We start from the raw sequence: 19,210 nt of genomic DNA, 5'->3' as shown, positions 1-19,210 counted from the left end.
ATAAAGATATGATTATATTTAAATATAACATAACCCAAAACATACATTGTTTTACAATTCTTCATTGTTATAATCATTTCTGAATCTATATCTTTGATAGAATTGGTATCTACATTTTCATCCATACAATTTTCAAATGGTTTTGGTGCCAAAATGCCAGTATCTTTATCCATCATTAAAGAATCGGGTGTACAACATGACGGCTTATATATAAAATGTTTATAAACGTCTTGCAATTCGATTCTTAAAGATGTGTTTTCTTTCTGAAGTTTTTCTATTTCTGTAATCTGCACATTAAATTGTTGCTGCAACTGTTCAAAATTATTTTTATATGTTTTGAGTTCTTCATTTTCGTCATCAATGTTATGCGTACTGCATCCAACATCATTCATTTTCACTCGAACAGAGGTGCATCTGCTTAATTTTCTGCAAGGTCGTTTGGAATGTATCTTATTTGACCCAGTACTATTTTTCTGTTCAATATTACTTTTCTTGGTTTGCCGATTTCTGAATTTGTCTTAACATGGATATGTTCAGTGAAATTTTTGTCACTTTTTGTGGCTTCTATTATTAAACATGGCTTTTCGCCGCACGCGGATTGACTGACTTTCGTAGAAACTTTACTCACTCTTCGTGGACTTCCAGATGTCACACCGGTTCCTAGCGGAGTAATATTTTTAAGAAATAAAGCTTGATGAACTATTTCGTTTTGCCATTCCTTGGTAACGGAACGAATACTGTCTGTCCGTATACAATTGTTCTGAGAATTAAAATCTGTGTTCTTTATAATATTAACATTAAATATTTTTTCTAGAAGAATCTTCCAAAACATTTTGATACTTTTAAGTGCATCTAAACATCTTTCACATGGCCAGTTACTAGTTTCAAACTCTTCCTGGAATAAATGATTAAGTACTTAAGGATATTGTTTGTTTTATATAGCTTTAATAGGTTTAAAATTTTAATTCATTTACCTCTTCAAAATACTTTTCAAATTCCTCATTGTTTTTTAAACATTCCTTCATCGCGTGGCACGATGTACAAATACTTTCCAATAATATTTTTGACTTGCAGTCTGGGTGACAACGAGGTGTCGTCTATAGAATAAAAAAAGCTTGAATCTAATCTTTTAAATTAATAAGGAGTTAAAACAGTAACTATGATATATAGATAGATACCTTACCACGGCTTCTGCAAGTCATGATTTTAAAAACTAGCTAGTGTGCAGACGGGTATGACACAAATTGGCATATCGCTCTTCATCCATTCCCTAAGGTAACAACCTTTCTTTGTAGATCATGACTCCATGCCGTCACGTCGCAGCAAGATTCATAGGATTTGATCTTACCCTCGTTACGTGACAAAAGCCGTAAATTTCTATGATTGCTTGTAAAATTCATTGACTTAATACTAATATCAGTTGCGGATTATTCGTCCATTGGTAATTCGTGACGTGAATTTTGAGATCCAAACTTCGTTATGCCAAATTGCCAAATGACCAAAATGACAAAGCGAATATAAACAACATGGAAAGGTAAAGATAAATTATATGTAAAATCAAAGACAATTGTACAAAATATTCTCACAAAATATTTTAAGGTGAAAATATTCTCAAAATATTTTAGAGTATATAAATATTGCGAAATACCAAACAGGGAACATAAAATTTTCAAAAGAAAATAGTTATAATATATTTCATTTTATTTACTTTTTTACGCAATCTATGCGATTTAAGTGTAGGCTTAATGTGTAGCTTATAGAAATTTCAACAAAATAAAAATTTAAACCAAGCCATGTACATCATCCCTTAGACATCGTCCATCGAGGTTCCAATAAAATTATACTGATTGAAACAAAAGAAAAAAATATTTTCAAAAAGCTGTCATTCTAATCATAACTGCCATTCCGTCTCGATTTGTGATGACATTACCAATAAAATTTTGATAATCTCATTATATACATTTTGTCATAAGCTATAAATTTTTATCGTTATTTTGAAAATGGACGGCGGACAATATTAATTTATACATGTATATGTTTACAAATATTTTATTTGACGTCCTGAGTAGACAGACGTATTGGAAACCATGTCTTTTATAACCAAACGGGAACGTGTGTTCAATGAATATGACTTGTTCGACTTACCAGCGAGGAACGAAGGCAAACTGAAGGCTTATTCGTCATGTACTGACGCGAGAGCCTGGTCGCACTTTTGTTCGGACAAAACTGAACACTTGGTAGAAATAATAAAAAGGAACAATGACACGTGTCGACCGAAGTATATACCAACTAACGTCATAGTCGACACACTTATGGTAACGAAGAACACAGAAATAGCGCGACTCAAGCGTAAAATTGAAGAGTTTGAACAAATGTTGGCGGCGTACGATCAACTGGAGCTATCGTGTGATCAAAAATGTGAAATTGCGAATGCTGTAAGTCTTTTTTTCACATAGACTAATAAACTAGTTTATAGATCCATAGATGTTAAGTCAGTTTTAAAGGAAAATATTAAGAAGTAAGTAGATACTAAGGAGAAGTGTTTGGCCCTGTGCAAATCTCTCAGATGTCAGCATAGAAATGCAACAGCAATCCACTATAATCGTAATTGCAATATGCTTGGCAGAGTACTAAACTCATGTTCATAGAACATGCACTCACATGTTTACGATGGTGCTGATCTATGATGGTCACCTTATTGTCGCGTTTCGACAAGTCGTTTTACGGCGTCAGCTTGTGTACCAATAATTTACCATTCTAACGACTATTGAGTGATGCAACGCCGAAATTGATTTACTCGACTTCAAATACATATATTGGAGTTAATTAGCCATGATACGGCAAGAAAATAGTAAATTCTTTTTTTATTTGCAGCACGCCGCTATAAGAGCAGCCAACAAAGAACTAGATGACTTGGTAAGATATTACAAAATCTAAATTTTGACAATGACAAGATCATATTTTTGTGTGCTATTAATACTTTATTATACTTTTACAGTGCTTGGACCTGGACTTGTCTGGCTTTACCGAGGTTAGTAAAGTTTTGGTCAAACAGCGGAGGGCGGGACGTCTCTATCGACGAAATAGAACGCCATAGTCGCGTCACCGTGCCGCCCTATCCGTTGTGTGACGAAATCTTCAATGTTGAATAATTTTTACTCGAATTCAGGAAAGTAAATATATACAATTTAATTGTATAAATAATGCTTGTTTTCTGAAAAATAATAGGGTTAATAATTTAAAAGCAATTTAAATAGCAACTAGCAATTGATTTAAAACACGAACACTCGGACACGGAAAATATTATATACCTAATGTTTATAATTATCTTAAACAATACGTTGCTGTGTACTCCTTTAAATTGGTTGTGCATCAGAATATGGCCACCTTTTATACTCTACTCTTGTGTAAATTCAATGTATAATCTTCTTGACAACCTAAAATAAATAAATAAATAAATACAACCCTTTCTAAAATCCGGTAAATCTCGTAGATACTATCTCATGGACCTAAAGTATGATATAATTCTATTAGACTTTGTATAGAAAAGACTTATTAAAATATATATATATATATATATATATATTTAATAACAATATTATAAAATAATGGACAATTGATGACAAAAAATAAAGCCCGGAGTTTCTTTCTGCCTTTCTTCTTCGGGTAGTCATCGCTTAGGTTGTTAGTGAAAGGCTGGTACGTTAGCTAGGTTAGGGCTTTTATTGTCCTCACCGGTGAGGATCGCGACGCGTTTCTCCCTTATTGCTTATTTAAAAATACATATATACATCATTTTATTTCTTCTTCCCTGCCAGCCCGACCTGGCTTCTTTGTTTACTAAGTATATTTTTCATTTATTTTATTTTCAATATAAATTGTCTTCGTTTATATAAGCTAATCTAATTAAGTAATAATTAAATATTCTCATGTACCTTGACTTATCATAAGTGCAACTATGTTCGCCTACGTGATGAATAAAGAATTTTTATTTTTTATTTTTATTTTATGTAATGTAGAGAAAACTATAGCTAACGAGAGCAAATGCTTTGATAAAATAAGTACATAATATAGCTCTTTTAAAAATATCCATGAAAAATTACGTTGACATATTCTTCAATATTGCATAGCTGATTACAATAAAAGATCCTAACCGTTCTTTTTCGATCGATCACCAGAATGTTTTTTTTTATCACATGCATACATAATGACTTAGTTTCATTGGTTTTAATTTTTGAAATAGAATCGTAAATATTGGAATTGCTTATTGAAATGGCCCATACTCAGTACTATTGTATTCTTTGCTTGGTCACAATGTCACTACAAAAATACTTCACAATTCTAGATCTAAATACGAGTTTTAAGTTCTTATTTAACAGTTTCCGTGTGATTTCAGGGGATTGATTCGGAAGCTTTTGAGGTAAGCCGAGTTTATTAATCCTTTCGAATATTGTAGTAACAAAATACTGTTTCAAACCATACTATAAATTACGTAGCTAGAGAACTCTACCTACTAAAGAAATGAAAAATTTTAGGGCAAGTAACACATGTTATAACAAATTACTATTTTAAAACATACTATAAAACATAGTTAGTGAGCTTTACCTACTAAAAAAATAAAAATTACAGGACAAGTACCTATCACAAAAAAATGATAATCTAACTAAATTCATTTTTATTTCAGACGGGCAAATCAAGAGGAGACGAGGTTACTTTTAAACTTAAATTTATTAGTTCATGTTACATAACCTTTTAAATAATAATTTTGACCTGAACTAATAAATTATTATCCATATACATCGAACTACATAGCAATAATTGTAATAATAACTGTTTGTTTCAGCCGTCTAAATATAGGATTGATGAGGTAAACATGGTATATCATAACTATTTGAGTATTTTCCTTTAAAAACACAATGATATTACAAATAATATTTATTTTTTAGACCGTAAGTTCCAGAGGAACAGAAGAGGTATATTAACGGAATATTTTGCCACCTTAAAATTCAGTTATTGTTTTTATAAATATTATGATGTTATTACAGTGGCTTGACGAAAGGGATCATCACATGAAAAAAATGGAAACAAAAAGTAATCAGATGGGAATGTCGTCTCCACGTGATGCTAGTACATGTAAGACATAGTACTTCAAATTACGATATGATATATGATTATGATATACGATATGATTCTAACAGCCTCCCCCCCCCCCCTTACTTTCTATATAATTCGTTTTCAGCTGCTCGGGATCCACGAATCGAAGAAATGAAAGATACTATTATTGTTAAAGACGCCAAGTTAAACGCTATGCAAAATACTATAGCGGTGAGTTTTAAATATGGAATTAAGGAAAATGTTGACTATTTAATAATATTCATGTTGTCACAGGTGATGGAAAACGATGTGTGCGAACCTTATTGCATTTATGCTCATATTTACACGGCGTTAGAAAAAATATTTGGTACTTTGTGCCAAAATGACAAATATAAGGAGTATTTGAATTTGCTGGTCTGTACTCTACAGTAAATTGTACTTTGTTTAAAACAATTTAATGCTTAACTTAATGAAATATATTTATAGACCGCTGGAAGAGATACTCGTTCTATTGACATCAAAGGGAAGATACTTTTCAAACTAAAGGTTCTCGAGAAATTTAGTTTGGCTTTAATCGCTCCTTGTTCTCAAGATTTCGCTCCAGCAGATTGTTCATGTTATCGAGCTGAATTAGTTACGCATGTAGAAACTACATTCGCACTTACATCAGCTGAAACAAGAATACCAAGTATGGATAACAAAAGAGCCCAACTGGTAGCAGACATAATGGAAAACGACGAAATGAGAGAAATACTCAATAAAGAGAGCGGACCTCTCAAAGATGATATTCAATTAGACGTCGATTTTTGTACCGATAGCTACACGATCGATGGGGAAAATTTAAAACGTTTGAAAAATTTACAAATTAATTATGATGATTTGATGACTTGTTACGAAGCTTTGAAACACGAAAAAAATTGCTTACAAGTAAAATGTCATAAGTACGAAGGTTTAGAGAAAGAACTTGAAAATTTACGTTGCCAATTACGAGAATATAATTCTTTATGGAATGAAAAAGAACACCATCGAAAACGGTCCACAGATCTTGACACTTTGAAAGAAAAATACTTAGTTCTATCTGATGAAGCTTCTAATTTGGAGACACAACTGAAGGCTGAAACAGAAATCAACAAATTAAAATCTAAAGCAATTGATGAGTTGAGGAACGATAACATTTTGTTGGAAAAGAAATTAAATGATACTATTATATCATTCGAAAGAGAGAAAAATGCTTTGCAATGTAAATTAAAAGAAACTGAATGCAAAGTGATGTGTCAAGAGCAACAGATAAAAAGCTTGTCTATACAAATAGACCAACTTCTTGAACAAGATCATGATAAGGCATTTATTTTACATGGTTCTTTGTAACTTAAAATTCATATCTAATATATTACAACCCGTATTATTGCATTACAGGTTTCCTTATTCCATCCTGACTCTAAAGACATAGGACTTATCGATCAAAATGAAGCTTTCAAAGAACAGATAAAGAATCTGAAAGATGCACTTTTTTGTAATGAGGAGGAAAAACAGAATTTACAAGAAGAATTTCAAGACAAACTCAAGATTATTAATGATTTACGAATGGAGATTGAAGACTGGAAAAGTTAGATAAATATTATTTTATACTTCTCAATTTTACTTCCCAGTTTCTACTCAGTTGGTTAAGGATTACAATTTTATTCTACTTATATATAATTATCACAATCTATACATTATAATCCTTAATTGAGTAGTATAAATAAATTAAATCATTTATAAAAACTTTTCTACATAATATATTAGCTCACAAATAAAAGTTTACAATCATAATTTATTTCATGAAAATTATTGACTATAGGTACATACGAAAAAGTTCTTCAACGTAATAATTATCTTGAGAACTATACAGAAACATTCAAAGACGAAGCTCAAAGACTTATGGAGGAAAATAGAAATTTGACACAAGATATTGAAGAAAAAATACGGCTATTGCAAATCTAATGAATGTTATTAATAATAAATCACAAAATATAAATAATTTATTGGAAGAAATTGAACATAGAGATTCGGATAATAACAATCTTCAAAAGGAATTACAAGACCTTCGTGCGAAATGTAAAAGCAGTACAGATATATTAGTAAGAGAAAAAATGGAGACTATGAGTTCTCTGCAACTTGCAAGACAAGAAAGTCAAGAGTTATTGAAAAAAATAAAAGATTATGACGACGTTATACACAAAAACGATGACATATCTAAAGCTCTTGAGGCACAAGTCGAAGATTATAATAAATTGAAGGAGATGCTATTGAATACTATAGAAGAAAATAAGAACCTTCAAATAAATTTAGCCAGTCGTGAAAATAATAATTCTATTTTATTAAAAGAAATTCAGAGGCTTCGTGAAGTGAATGAGAATTCTTTAAATAATATTAACATTTTAGAAGAAGAAAAAATCAATATAAAACATCATACGACTTGACAAAAAAAAAACAGAGCGACGTTTTAACAGAAAAAGTGGTAGATTTTGACAATGTAAAACACGAATTAGAATGTTTAAAAAACAAATATGAAAAGATTGTCCAGAAAAAACAAATGCTTCAAAATGAATTAGTAGGCAAAAGTTATCAGCTTGGTAATGCAATTCACTCAATGGAATTAACTAAAAAAGAAAGTGAGGAACTAATGGAAAGGATTCACGATACTGAAAAACTAAAAGAAGACTTATTAAAAGCAAATGTAAACAACCAAAATTTAGTTCAAGAAATGCAAATTTTACGTAACGATATATCTAAAAAAGACAAAGAGATAGAAATGCTCCAAGAAAACCTTAACTATTTAAAAACAAAACGATAATCTGATTAAAGTATCAGAAAATGAAGTTGTTTTAGAAAAGCAACTAACAGAGTTGAAAAAAGCATATAGTGATTTACAATCCGACAAAAATATATTACAAAATGATTTTCAAAGCAAAACCGAAGAACTAAATAATTTATATAATGCACTTGAAAATAAAATTGAAGAAAACAGAAGACTAGATAATAAAATAAAGATTTTAGAACTTCATCAGTTGTCAACCGCGAATAATATGAAAACTTTAGAATCTGAAAAACGTGCCGTTCAAAACAACTTAGAAGCAATTAAAAAAGAAAGCTCAGAATTAATCGATAAAATAAAACAATACGAAAATTTACATACAGAACTTGAACAACTGAAAAAAGAACACACTGCTTTGCAAAAAGAAAAGGAAGAGTTACAAAAAGAGTTAAATAACAATTCAAATAATCTTAAGAAGTTATCGCAGGAAAATATTGAATTACAAAGTCAAAGTCAAACTTTACTTAGGCATAGTGAAAACCTAGAAAAGGCCCTAATAAACGCCAGAACACAGGTAAAACAATATATATATATATATTATTTTTATATTAGTTTCCGGTCCAGTTAAATAAAATTTATATATGATTTTAGGATGTTATAAAGCCGGAAAACATACAAAAGGGATATAATGATATGTTAGCGGAAATTGACGATATGAAAAAAGAAAAAAGCCGAAGTGTGAATAAAATTCGTGAACTGTTAGATAGACTAGATAAATCGGTAAACTCTATCATAATATAGTATAGGTATTACTAGACTTTGTTCGTGAACACGCACGTATTAAGATATGTTACCAGGATTACCTACAACACTCAGTGATAATATAGCATTAGAACACAAAAACCTTTTGAATCAGTAGTATCAGAAATTTCCTTGTTTATTCAATACTTCTACGTAACATCCACACGCACACGCACTTTCGACAATAAGTCTTATTAGTCTAGTACAGTACAGTACTAGTACACAAAAGAGTACTTGTACTATACTAGACTACTTTATTGTGTGAAAGAACCGTAATTAACACCAATAAATGCTTTGTAGGAGGATATTATAGCAAGCCTTAGTGAAGATTTACTGGCTCGTGAAGACAGAATTGCAATGTTGGAAAATCATATTAATGAACTAGAAGAAGAAGTAAAGAAATTACACGATTGTTTAGATGAAGTAGTAAACACTGGCGAACAAATTAAACAGCACAGCTATGAAAAGATTGACCAGTCTCTAAAAAGAATGGAAGCGCACCGTACGATATTATTATACCTTTTTTATTACACTTTTTTGAACATTTCTCGAAACTCCTTCTCCTGTCGAAGCAACATGATATATCCAAAGGTATACGTAAAGTACAAGGATTAATCGTATAAAGCAAGCTGTATGTATGATTATGTCTTTACTTTACTAACACAAATTGTTGCCCGCCCTGGAGGAAAGTAATACATCGCTAAGGATCACGTAATGTAAAAATGCATTTATATACTACTCATGAATTAAGGTAAATAATTAAAAATAATGGTTTTCTTTATAGACTCAAAAGCAACACATAATATGAAAATGGAGCTGGTCAAACTTCAAAATAAAAATATGAAATTACAAGAACAACTATCGGCGACACAGTTAAAGACTGAAGAAACATTAATTGGCCAAAATAAATACATATCTCAAATTAATTATTTACAAAATGAGAGAGAAATCATCGTCGATGACATTAGACAATTAGAACTTAACAATGTCGGTGATAGCGCCTTATCACCAACTAATTGTAATTTAAGTGATATTCGAAATTCACTAAATCGTATTAGTAAATACATAGATGCAAAGTGTTCAAAAAGTACTTCATTAGAACAGACATTACTTAAAATGCAAACATCATCGCAATTACTACTTAGTAAAGCTGATGAAGCGAAAAAATAGTCGAAATAGAAAAACAAAAATAATAAACGAGAAAGAAGATGCTATAAGAGATAGAGTTAATATGGAAAATCAACTTGAAAATCTTAAAAAAACACTCGAGCAAAAAATTTCTCGTGATCAGAATGTAATAACTGACTTACAAGCAGAAATATTAAATAAAGACCTGATTATCAAAAAAATAAACGAAACAACACAAACCTACATATCTAAACTTGAAACTGAAATGCAATCTCTACAAGAGCTTTATAAAAATTCTACAGAAAAAATAACCGAGTTGCAAGAAAAGTTAATTAATATGTCTAAAGATAAAAATAACGATGTGGAAGTAATGAAAAAATGTAAAATTGCATTAGAAAAGAAATCTCAGGAAATTTCAGATTTACAAAACGAGCTACAAATTTTGAAAAACAAATCACTAACAAATATAGGAGTTCAAACAGTATATAATCAATCCCGAAAAAATATAGCATCGCAAACTGAAGCCTCGTTAGCTTACACAGAGTATGAAAGATCAGGAATTAAAGATAAAATTATGGATGACGTAGATAAAGAAAGAAGTAAACATTCACTGATTGTTTTAGAAAAAACAAAGCTTCCTAAACAAATACCCCCACCTGTTAATGAGGTTCAAGTTTTGACTGCAAACATCGAACCCACGTTTGATTACGTGAAAAGTAGCTATTTAAACTATAAAATGAAAAGACTTACTCAAGGTCGTTTAGAACAATGTTCTATTTCAAGTCTATGGGATAAATCGGAGAATGAATTTACTCCCCCGAGTGACCTAAGCACACAAATATTTAGCCGTTCTGCTGAGAAAATACCCAATAATCTCATAAGTAACTATGACTCTCCAACGACCCACACTAATTTGATAGATATTTACAATAGACAATCAATGCAAACTAACTCTTCAAAACTTATGGGAAACGAAATATACAGCGATGCCCACAAAACGGTTAAACCAAGTATATTAAGCGAATTTTCCATAAATAGGAAAGATGGTGAGGCTAAAAATAAAATAACTAAACGACTAAAGACTAGTGGTATTGTTGCAGAATCTACTTCAAACAAATCTACCGATAAAGATTTGTTTGTAATTTATCGAGATAGTGAAAGCAGTATAACCCCAAGAATGTCAGGTAGAAGAGGTTCTACAGATAAGAAAGGTCGTTCTGAACTATTAGTGGAGGCAGTTACTGTTCATCCTGCTGAAGGAAAAATGTATGAAGCACAAAACAAAAATTATATGCAAAGTGATTCTTTAATGTACGATGATAATGAATATGAAGATGATAGTGTTAAGTACAAATTAAATATAAATTTACCAAGGGTACAAAATGATAGTCCTTCGGTTATCGCATCTTCAGAAGATGATAAAAAATCATTGGATTCATACAATTTGGGCATTTACCCTTCACCCAGAATAGTATCAAGTTCTACTATGAATTTTAAAAACGAGTCTGAAAATATTTTAGATACTCCATCTTTGCCTACAATACCTAACGATAAGGGTCTGAATTCAGAGTCTGAAGTTTTCCAGCCCGAATTATCTGATAATGGAACATTAGGACTACCCACGAAGAAACAAGCGAAGATACTTTACAATAATATTACTAAACTTCAAGACAAACGTCAAAATAGCATTAATTTAGGTATTCAAAAGATAGGTAACGAATCTAACTCACGACGATTAAAAAGAGAGCGTATCGCACTATAGACTCTCTCGCGTTGGAGCTGATGTATTGCTCATTAAAACTGATAATGATTATAAAACTTCGGAAAATGAAAACAACGTTGTTAAAGAGCTACGGCGTGAAAATTTCGGACTAAACTATATTTTAAATTCTGTACAACGGGAAATAAATCCTATAAACCATATGAGCACTAGCAATATCACCAAAGCCGTGCGCAAAATTCGAAGTGAAGAAGGATGTAACCCAATACAGTCCCAACAAGACAATCTTTCGATTCTATCAAAGTTTGGTGATTCTATTAACATGCATACAGAAAAGAAAGCAGATTTCAGTATTTGTTGTAGTAATGACAGTGTTTCATCAAAAACTTTAGTAGACCAAGGTGTAATGGTTGATTTTAATCAAGAATACGAAAAGAAAATACAGTACTTAAGTAATGCATTGAAAAACGCCGAGAAAGATTTTAAGACAAAAATTAGCGCAATAAAAATGCAATATGATAGTAATATAAAAAACATTATGAATGAACACAATGAAGGTGTTAAAAGTATACAAAACCTCCACGAAGAAACTTTACACGACGTATTAAAAGATCATGAAAATGAAGTAGAAAATCTAAGAAGTATGAGTATAGAAGCTATGCGCAAAGTAGAGAAATTAGAGAAAGAAAATCGCTTACTGAAATCGAAAATTCGGGATTGTAGCCCAGTTTGTTTAGACGAGGTATACAGACATTATTTTCCAAATAGAACTCAGTTTATTTAATGCCATAAAATATTTGACATTAGAAAAAAATATTTTTTAGGAGCCAGTCAAGATGTCAATCGGCGAAGTAAAACGTCGCCGAAGGTCTCGCGACGTTAAATTATTGACGAAAACTAACGTTCAAGCAATCAACGTGAAACCAAGAACAAAGTCGCACGGTCCATGCACCTGTTCCCCAGATTTGAACCTGACAGACACTATTCGCCACATATTCGAACAAGTCGATGTGGAACAAAGAAAAGTGGCTGAGCATACGTATATGAAGTACATTGCTAATAAGATTTTGAACGAAAATGTTGAGGGTAAGTAAACCAAACTAATATAAATGGGATTACGAAAGTACTAAATTGATGTCTTTACGGGGAAATAGTAGTATTCTTAATGTATTTGTAGGCAGTGTAACTACTGGACTTAATGAGACTTAAGATCTCATATCTCATGATGGCGAGCGCAGTGGAATACCAAACAATACTTTGTAATTCAAGGGTATTGGATGGTGTTTGTAATCTTTATGGGCGGCCATATTGCTAACCATCAGGCGAACGGCAAGCACGTCTCGTCATTGAAAACAATAAAAAATATTAAAGTTTCGCGAAAAGTAAATTGCCGCGAATTTTTGTTGTAAATACACAGACGAAATTGGGGTCTAAGAACGTGGGATCAGACACAAATTTATTCTCGTGCGAATCAACCAATTGTGTTTTATAAAGATTCCCACAAATGTTTACATCGAGTCGGGTATCGAACATAGAACTGCTAGAAAACTGGTTAAATATTTTTTAAACCCTAGCCCCTAGTAGATATAGTATCAACGTCAATGAAAAACGGTTTTTGGGGTTGTCCATTAATCATGTGAGGCTCGAAAGGGGTTCGGAAATAAAATCACGAATTATCACAGGGGGTTGGGGGATTAATGAGATATCACGAGTATTTATTTTTCGTTGATGGCGCGATTTTATTTAAAAATTTCAATATTCTTTGTACAAAAAAAAATACACGTGATTTTGAGACGAGGGGGAGGTCAAAACATCACCAAAAACATCACGTGGTAAATGGACGACCCCTTTAATATTCTATCTGTTATACGAGATAGATATAAAGTATTTAAGACCAATAAATATTTCACTTCAGGCACTCGACGCTCAAGAGCTATCGTTTCTACATCTAAAAGTGTGCCGTATATGGAAATTAAAATTAACCAAAGAAGAAGCTCTGCAAAAGCGAATAGATTCTTTAGAGAACGAACTATTAACTAAACGTCACGCTCAACAACTGTGTAAGCCTCTTCATGTAATTTTATTAACCGACTTCAAAAAAAGGAGGAGTTTCTAAATTTGACTGTATTTATTTTTATACTACAAATCTAATCTGGAGATAAGTTGTTCCTAAACCTGTTCGTAAGCCTTCAATCATTCTTATATGAATTAACTAGCCCTTGCTGGGGGCTTTGCTCGCATCAATAACCTTCCCTAAATAGAAGTCACATTGTCATGCTTTTCTGGTTTAAAAAGTATTTAACATTAAATTATTATATATTACTTACTCAGTTTTTGAATCCAATATCACCCAAATCCGTTAAGTATGCCGTTATTATTTCTAGAATAAAAATCCAAAAATCCCTACATCTCCGCACAATCCTGCGCATTTATCCTTAATATTAATAAAATAAGACAGTAAAATAAAATTGTAAAGATGTTCAGATGCATGGATTTTTAAGTAAACATAAAAATTCCTGAACGTATTTCGATGGAATTTGAATTTTCCTAGATGAAACATGTCCTGAATACTGATTGGCTTATACAACAAGAAGGACTGTCAATTCAATTGTGACATTCAATTCCTCAGCAAAGTTAGATCGTGATGTGGCAGAGGAGCGAAAGCACCTTCAAGAGCTGCGTGACGCCGTGTGCCGCAACACGGAACCCAACCCGCAAGCCGGTGCTCCTGCGCCGAATAAACGGAGTCCATCGTCAGCATTCCCTTCCACGGCCGCCGAAAGAGACCTAATGTACATAGCACATAGAGTTGCACTTTAGAGTGGCAATTTCGTAATGCGCGATCTAAGCTTAGTTTATTATTAAAGCTAGTCTATAATTAATCCTTTAATTATAATGCGTAATAAGCCAAACCTATGATTACAGCCAAACCTATGATTAAATAAATCACTTGTCAAACGTTATTTCGAGATAATCGAAGTTTTGTAAATATAGTTTTATAGTTTTTTAAGTAAAACCGAGATAGAGAATACTCCTTGAAGGTTTTTTTTAACAAGTTATAAACAAGGTACCGTTATTTAGGTAAGTTCATTGGATGGATATTTCTTTAAACTATCCGACGCCATCAAAATCAAGATTTAGATTTTTTTTGAGATACCACTTTTGAGCTTAGCACGGGAATATAGTACTTATTGAATTCTTGATAGACGAGTCCGCTGAAATGCTTTAAAGAAAATAAATGTTACCAATGAAATTGTTTTGTTTTTGCAGCTGTAATTGCCTATCCGGAGCTTGCGGCCTTGAAATGGGTGAGAGAAGATCGGCCGGAGACTTACTTCCGGCTTCACAAAGCAATCGCTTTAAACGGTCAAAGACAGAAAGCAACAGAGTAGGTTTAAATTTATATTAATTATAGCTTCTTCCATAGTGAAATGTCGAAACAGATTAAAAGGCACTGGATCCCGCCTATTGCAACGTTTCATTGAAATATTTATGACTAGAACTTTCTTGGCGGTGGCGTAGTTGTACTGCATGCGCAGTACAACACCACTTTGAGGTCGTGGGTTCGAATCCTGGGTCTGGTAGAGTGATATTTGGGTTTTTCTGCTCAGTATCAGCGCCGAGTCTGGAATTTGTGCCCGATGTGGCGATAGGCTCGACTGCTCGACCCTATCACATCATGGGACGGAACACACTTGGCGAAAAGTGGGTGCCCTGGTTGCGCCTCTGCATACCCCTTCGGGGATAATTTCTTGATGTTGTGTGTAGGACTTTTTTGGATTTTGAGTGAATTTAGTTTGCAGTATACAATAGGTTTATTTAAATATTTCAGGCGGTATTGGCGAAACTAGATATTGAGGAACATCGAGAAAGGAAATTGTACACCGAAGAGCCCCCGACGCGCTTGCGCAAGTCGCACGACCGACACCTGCCGCGGACTCCAAAGAAATAATTACTAACATCTGCACCGGAATTCGACATTCCACATATCCGAAAATATTGGAGCTGCAGAATGTCAAATTCCGCATATATAAAGGCCCGATAACATCAGTTGTATTTTCTCTCCCAACAATTGACAAGTTGGGAAATTTGAACGGGAACAAAGAAAGATTTGTCAATGAAATAATACAAATACTTCTACGATAATTTGTTGTTGTCTCGTTAAAGTGCAAATAAATCTGAAGCGAAAAGGTGTCAGTGTGTTGTTGTTTTGTAGTGGAAATTTGTGAACAGTTTTTTTACATATTATTTATGTTTTTATAATTTATTATACATATATATTTCAGATGTGGGTGCCATGAAATAAATTTTATGTAACACAAATAATTATTTATTGGATATTCCCTATGATCACGGAACACGTCGCCTCTCTTCCTCAGACTTGTCATATATATACAACTAGTGTGAAGCATTTGCATTGTATACGGGATTGGAGAAGTTAATCTCTGGTTCTTGATACAAAGGATTTAAAGATACGTCAAATCCTCGAGCACGTGATTCTTCTTCAAACTTGGCATATTCTCTTTTATCGTGCAAGTCCACGAGGATCTTCCACGCAATCAACGTCAACAAGCCAATGAGTACTACAGCCACTATGCAACTGATGAGGGCAACTGAAAATATTAAGCATTAATAGATTTTTTATACAAATTATTATATAACTAATGATGATATATATTTAAATAGGGCTAGGTGTATTATGGTTAGCACCGTGTAAGTCATTGGTATTGAGTTTAAAACAAAATAATTAAGGATTGCTGTAGCAAAAATATGTAAATATTTTAAAGTCTACAAGGCCAAAATGTTTCATATTCAACTATAACTTTTCCGAGCTGAGAAGTCCGCACTGGGGTACTCATTGTCACTGTTCTATTTCTGCCGTCAAGCAGCAGGGTATAGTCACTGTTGTCTCGGTTTGAAGAATATTGTTTCTTAACATAACTATGTAATGTCTCAAGATAGCGAACGCAGTGGAATACCAAACAATACTTTGTAATTCAAGGTGCTGGACAGTGTTTCTATTATTGATAAGCGATCGTATCGCTTACTATCAGGCGAACGGCAAGATCATTTCATAATTCAAAGCAATTAAATAATCAAATAAATACTATCTTGTACGTTATCTGGCAAATACCATCGAATACCTACGGGTACAACTTCCCTACAATATTATATACTTGTATAAAAACGTGCATTATACTTACTCCACTTATTTCCTATTGGGGGTGCCTCTGGTTCCGTTTGAATGATTATATGTAACCCGTGTGTCGTTGCGTTATGATAATATCTGAATATTATAAAACTGCCGTCCTCTATTGCTTTTACACCAAGTAGCGCCACTCCATTTGGGCGAATTAATTTCTGTTTTGTTGACCATTTTATAACTACATTGTTTTCTGTATTGTTGTAAATCTTATCACAAGCTTCTAGACCTTGTTTGTAGTTACATTCTACATTGGGTTCGAGGGCTTTACAATATTTTGATTGGCAGTCATTGCATGTGTCACAAAATACTCCTGTGTACGTTTCGTTTTTTCCTTTAACCTTCGCACATTGGCATTTTCCGCATACACATTCACCATTACCAGAACAAACCTGAAACAATTAGTTAACAAAACCATCTATAAATTCTGTAAGAAAGAAACAAATAAAAACTTTAGCCTGTTTGAGTTTTAATAAATACCAAAAATTTCGCTTCTCCGTTTTAATAACAGTTAAAATTATAAAAATACGAGTTAATTTTATTATATAGTAATATAGATTCCATGTTTATTGAAACTAAATTGGGTAACTGTTAATTTTTGGAAAGATAGACAGACCAAAAAATATAAACGGAGTGAATAAATAAGGAAATGAAAGATGCAGTGAATAAGAAGATAAAAACTCGCAGAGATGTATGGGAATAGCAAAAATTATAGTCAACCCCAAATTATTTCTGTGTTTTTTACCTCCTCAGAGTATTGAGCGTAGCAGTCTGTGTTACTAGTTGGACAACCGCAATCATTTCCTGACCAACCGCTATCGCACTGGCATGAGCCTAAGGTACAAATCCCATGGTTTGAGCTAAAGATTATCGCATGCCTTATCGTCAAATTCGCAATATTTTCCTGAACGATCAGGGTTACAGGTACATTTACCGCACCTGAAATATAATGCAGGGAATAAATAAAAATATATATTCAATACTTACACGAAGCAACGCTTTTTACAATCTACAACAATTAGTGGTCTAGTAGACGATTACTCTGCAAATTTAATGAAAACTTAGGATGTCAATTAGAATAGAATAAGATTGATGCTACCAAGACTTTTTACTTTTACAAGTAACTTTCGTAAAATCTTGATTTAGGAATGGTAATTAAGCTGATGCTAGATAATTTTTTTATCCAGTAACACCTAGGCGCGCCTAATCGAATAGAACCGAGTCAAAATAACATATGACAGTCTGTCGTTTACTTACATACATACGCCTTCCCACTACACAGTACTATGTCATTTAGATCCTTACGGCATTTGGCGTCATCTTTCTCCTTATTAGCCACCCCCGAAGATGTAACGCTGCACTGACATTCGTCGCCATAACTGAAAATCAATGACGTATTCATATTAAAACGTGTCAGAATATTCTAGTATTAACGAGATTCAATAGAATTTTGTGTTACCTTGAATCGAGACACTTGCAGATACCACACTGTATATATCCTGCATTATTACATCTTGAACTTATATCACTTTTGACTTCACATTCACATTTACAGATGACTTCCAATTTAATTATTAATTTGTCATTTAAAGACACAGGGTTAATAACAAGCTCGTGTGTTTTATTTTCTTTAGGACATTCTTTAACCTCTAGAATGGCCGGAATTGTAACAACTGGATTTTCATAGGTGCTGGCACAATTAATTGGTGTCCCGTCACAACTTTGATTAAGTTTCAGTCTGACGAATGATGGTATGTCATAATCCAATTTGATACTTGAACGCTGCGCTAAAAATATATTTTTATTTAGTATTTATATGAAAGTAAATAATATCAGTAATATTAATCATCTTAAAACTTACTTGGTACGCTTTTATAATGATCTCTACAATATTTGACTTCTGTTTCTTCAGTTCGGCGTACTCAGCTCCGACTATTTGTTCCGCTAACAATGTATAAACATCACGGACCTCAGCCAAAGCAGCGAATATGATACCGAATTTTCCTTGCTTTGCTACTTTATTTATTTTACTCACAGATGGATAATCTTGGGCCATTTCTGCTTCATATTTTGTTCCTTTAAGTGGCATAACATGTCGTTGGGTTTGATAATGCCTATCATTTTGCCGTCACCAGCGCTGTGATATGGGGAATCGGTGCACAGAACAATTATACGCCTTGAGCCAGGCCTCCACCCTATTTCTTTCTCACAAGTCATGACTTGCATTAGGGCATCCAGCCCAGCTTCCATATCGTCATAATTCGAACCAAAAGACATATTTTGAACACTTTGTGTAAACTGTTTAATATTTTTTGTTAACGGCAATACATTTATAAATGCGACGCTTTCTTGTTTGCTAAAAAATATCATAATTATAGCTCCAGTCAGAGTACTTAATTAAAAATTGTATGTGAAATACACCATTGGAAAATAATAACTATTAATATAGATACTTCACTAGGCCTGT

At 32.8% G+C, this 19,210-nt stretch overlaps 2 protein-coding genes and 1 pseudogene across 2 annotated transcripts; 1 reads left to right on the top strand and 2 right to left on the bottom strand.

Moving 5' to 3' along the window:
- Positions 1-418: 418 nt before the first annotated feature.
- On the bottom strand, positions 419-1,202 carry LOC119190267. Its single transcript, XM_037441737.1, has 3 exons — positions 1,179-1,202; positions 975-1,097; positions 419-895 (listed from the first exon to the last, which is right to left on the bottom strand). The coding sequence occupies exons 1-3, from the start codon at positions 1,200-1,202 to the stop codon at positions 419-421; spliced, it is 624 nt and encodes a 207-aa protein (XP_037297634.1).
- A 674-nt stretch (positions 1,203-1,876) lies between these two features.
- Positions 1,877-15,492, top strand: LOC115456273 (golgin subfamily A member 4). The gene is given in 25 exon segments (XM_037441736.1): positions 1,877-2,435; positions 2,875-2,916; positions 2,999-3,031; positions 4,397-4,420; positions 4,685-4,708; positions 4,844-4,867; positions 4,947-4,973; positions 5,046-5,133; positions 5,240-5,325; positions 5,389-5,508; positions 5,581-6,435; positions 6,511-6,700; positions 6,935-7,047; positions 7,083-7,541; positions 7,917-8,465; positions 8,543-8,671; positions 8,993-9,194; positions 9,477-9,858; positions 9,860-11,575; positions 11,577-12,282; positions 12,365-12,626; positions 13,457-13,600; positions 14,170-14,332; positions 14,811-14,928; positions 15,373-15,492. Coding segments are annotated over 25 exon segments (6,924 nt in total). The 5' UTR covers positions 1,877-2,087.
- A 381-nt stretch (positions 15,493-15,873) lies between these two features.
- LOC119190266 lies at positions 15,874-19,113 on the bottom strand (annotated as a pseudogene).
- Positions 19,114-19,210: the final 97 nt, after the last annotated feature.

The sequence above is a fragment of the Manduca sexta genome, chromosome 23 (assembly GCF_014839805.1).
Source record: "Manduca sexta isolate Smith_Timp_Sample1 chromosome 23, JHU_Msex_v1.0, whole genome shotgun sequence".
Lineage (NCBI taxonomy): Eukaryota > Metazoa > Arthropoda > Insecta > Lepidoptera > Sphingidae > Manduca > Manduca sexta.
The sequence above is the reverse complement of the archived record's forward strand: the minus strand, read 5'-3'. Positions and strand labels throughout refer to the sequence as shown.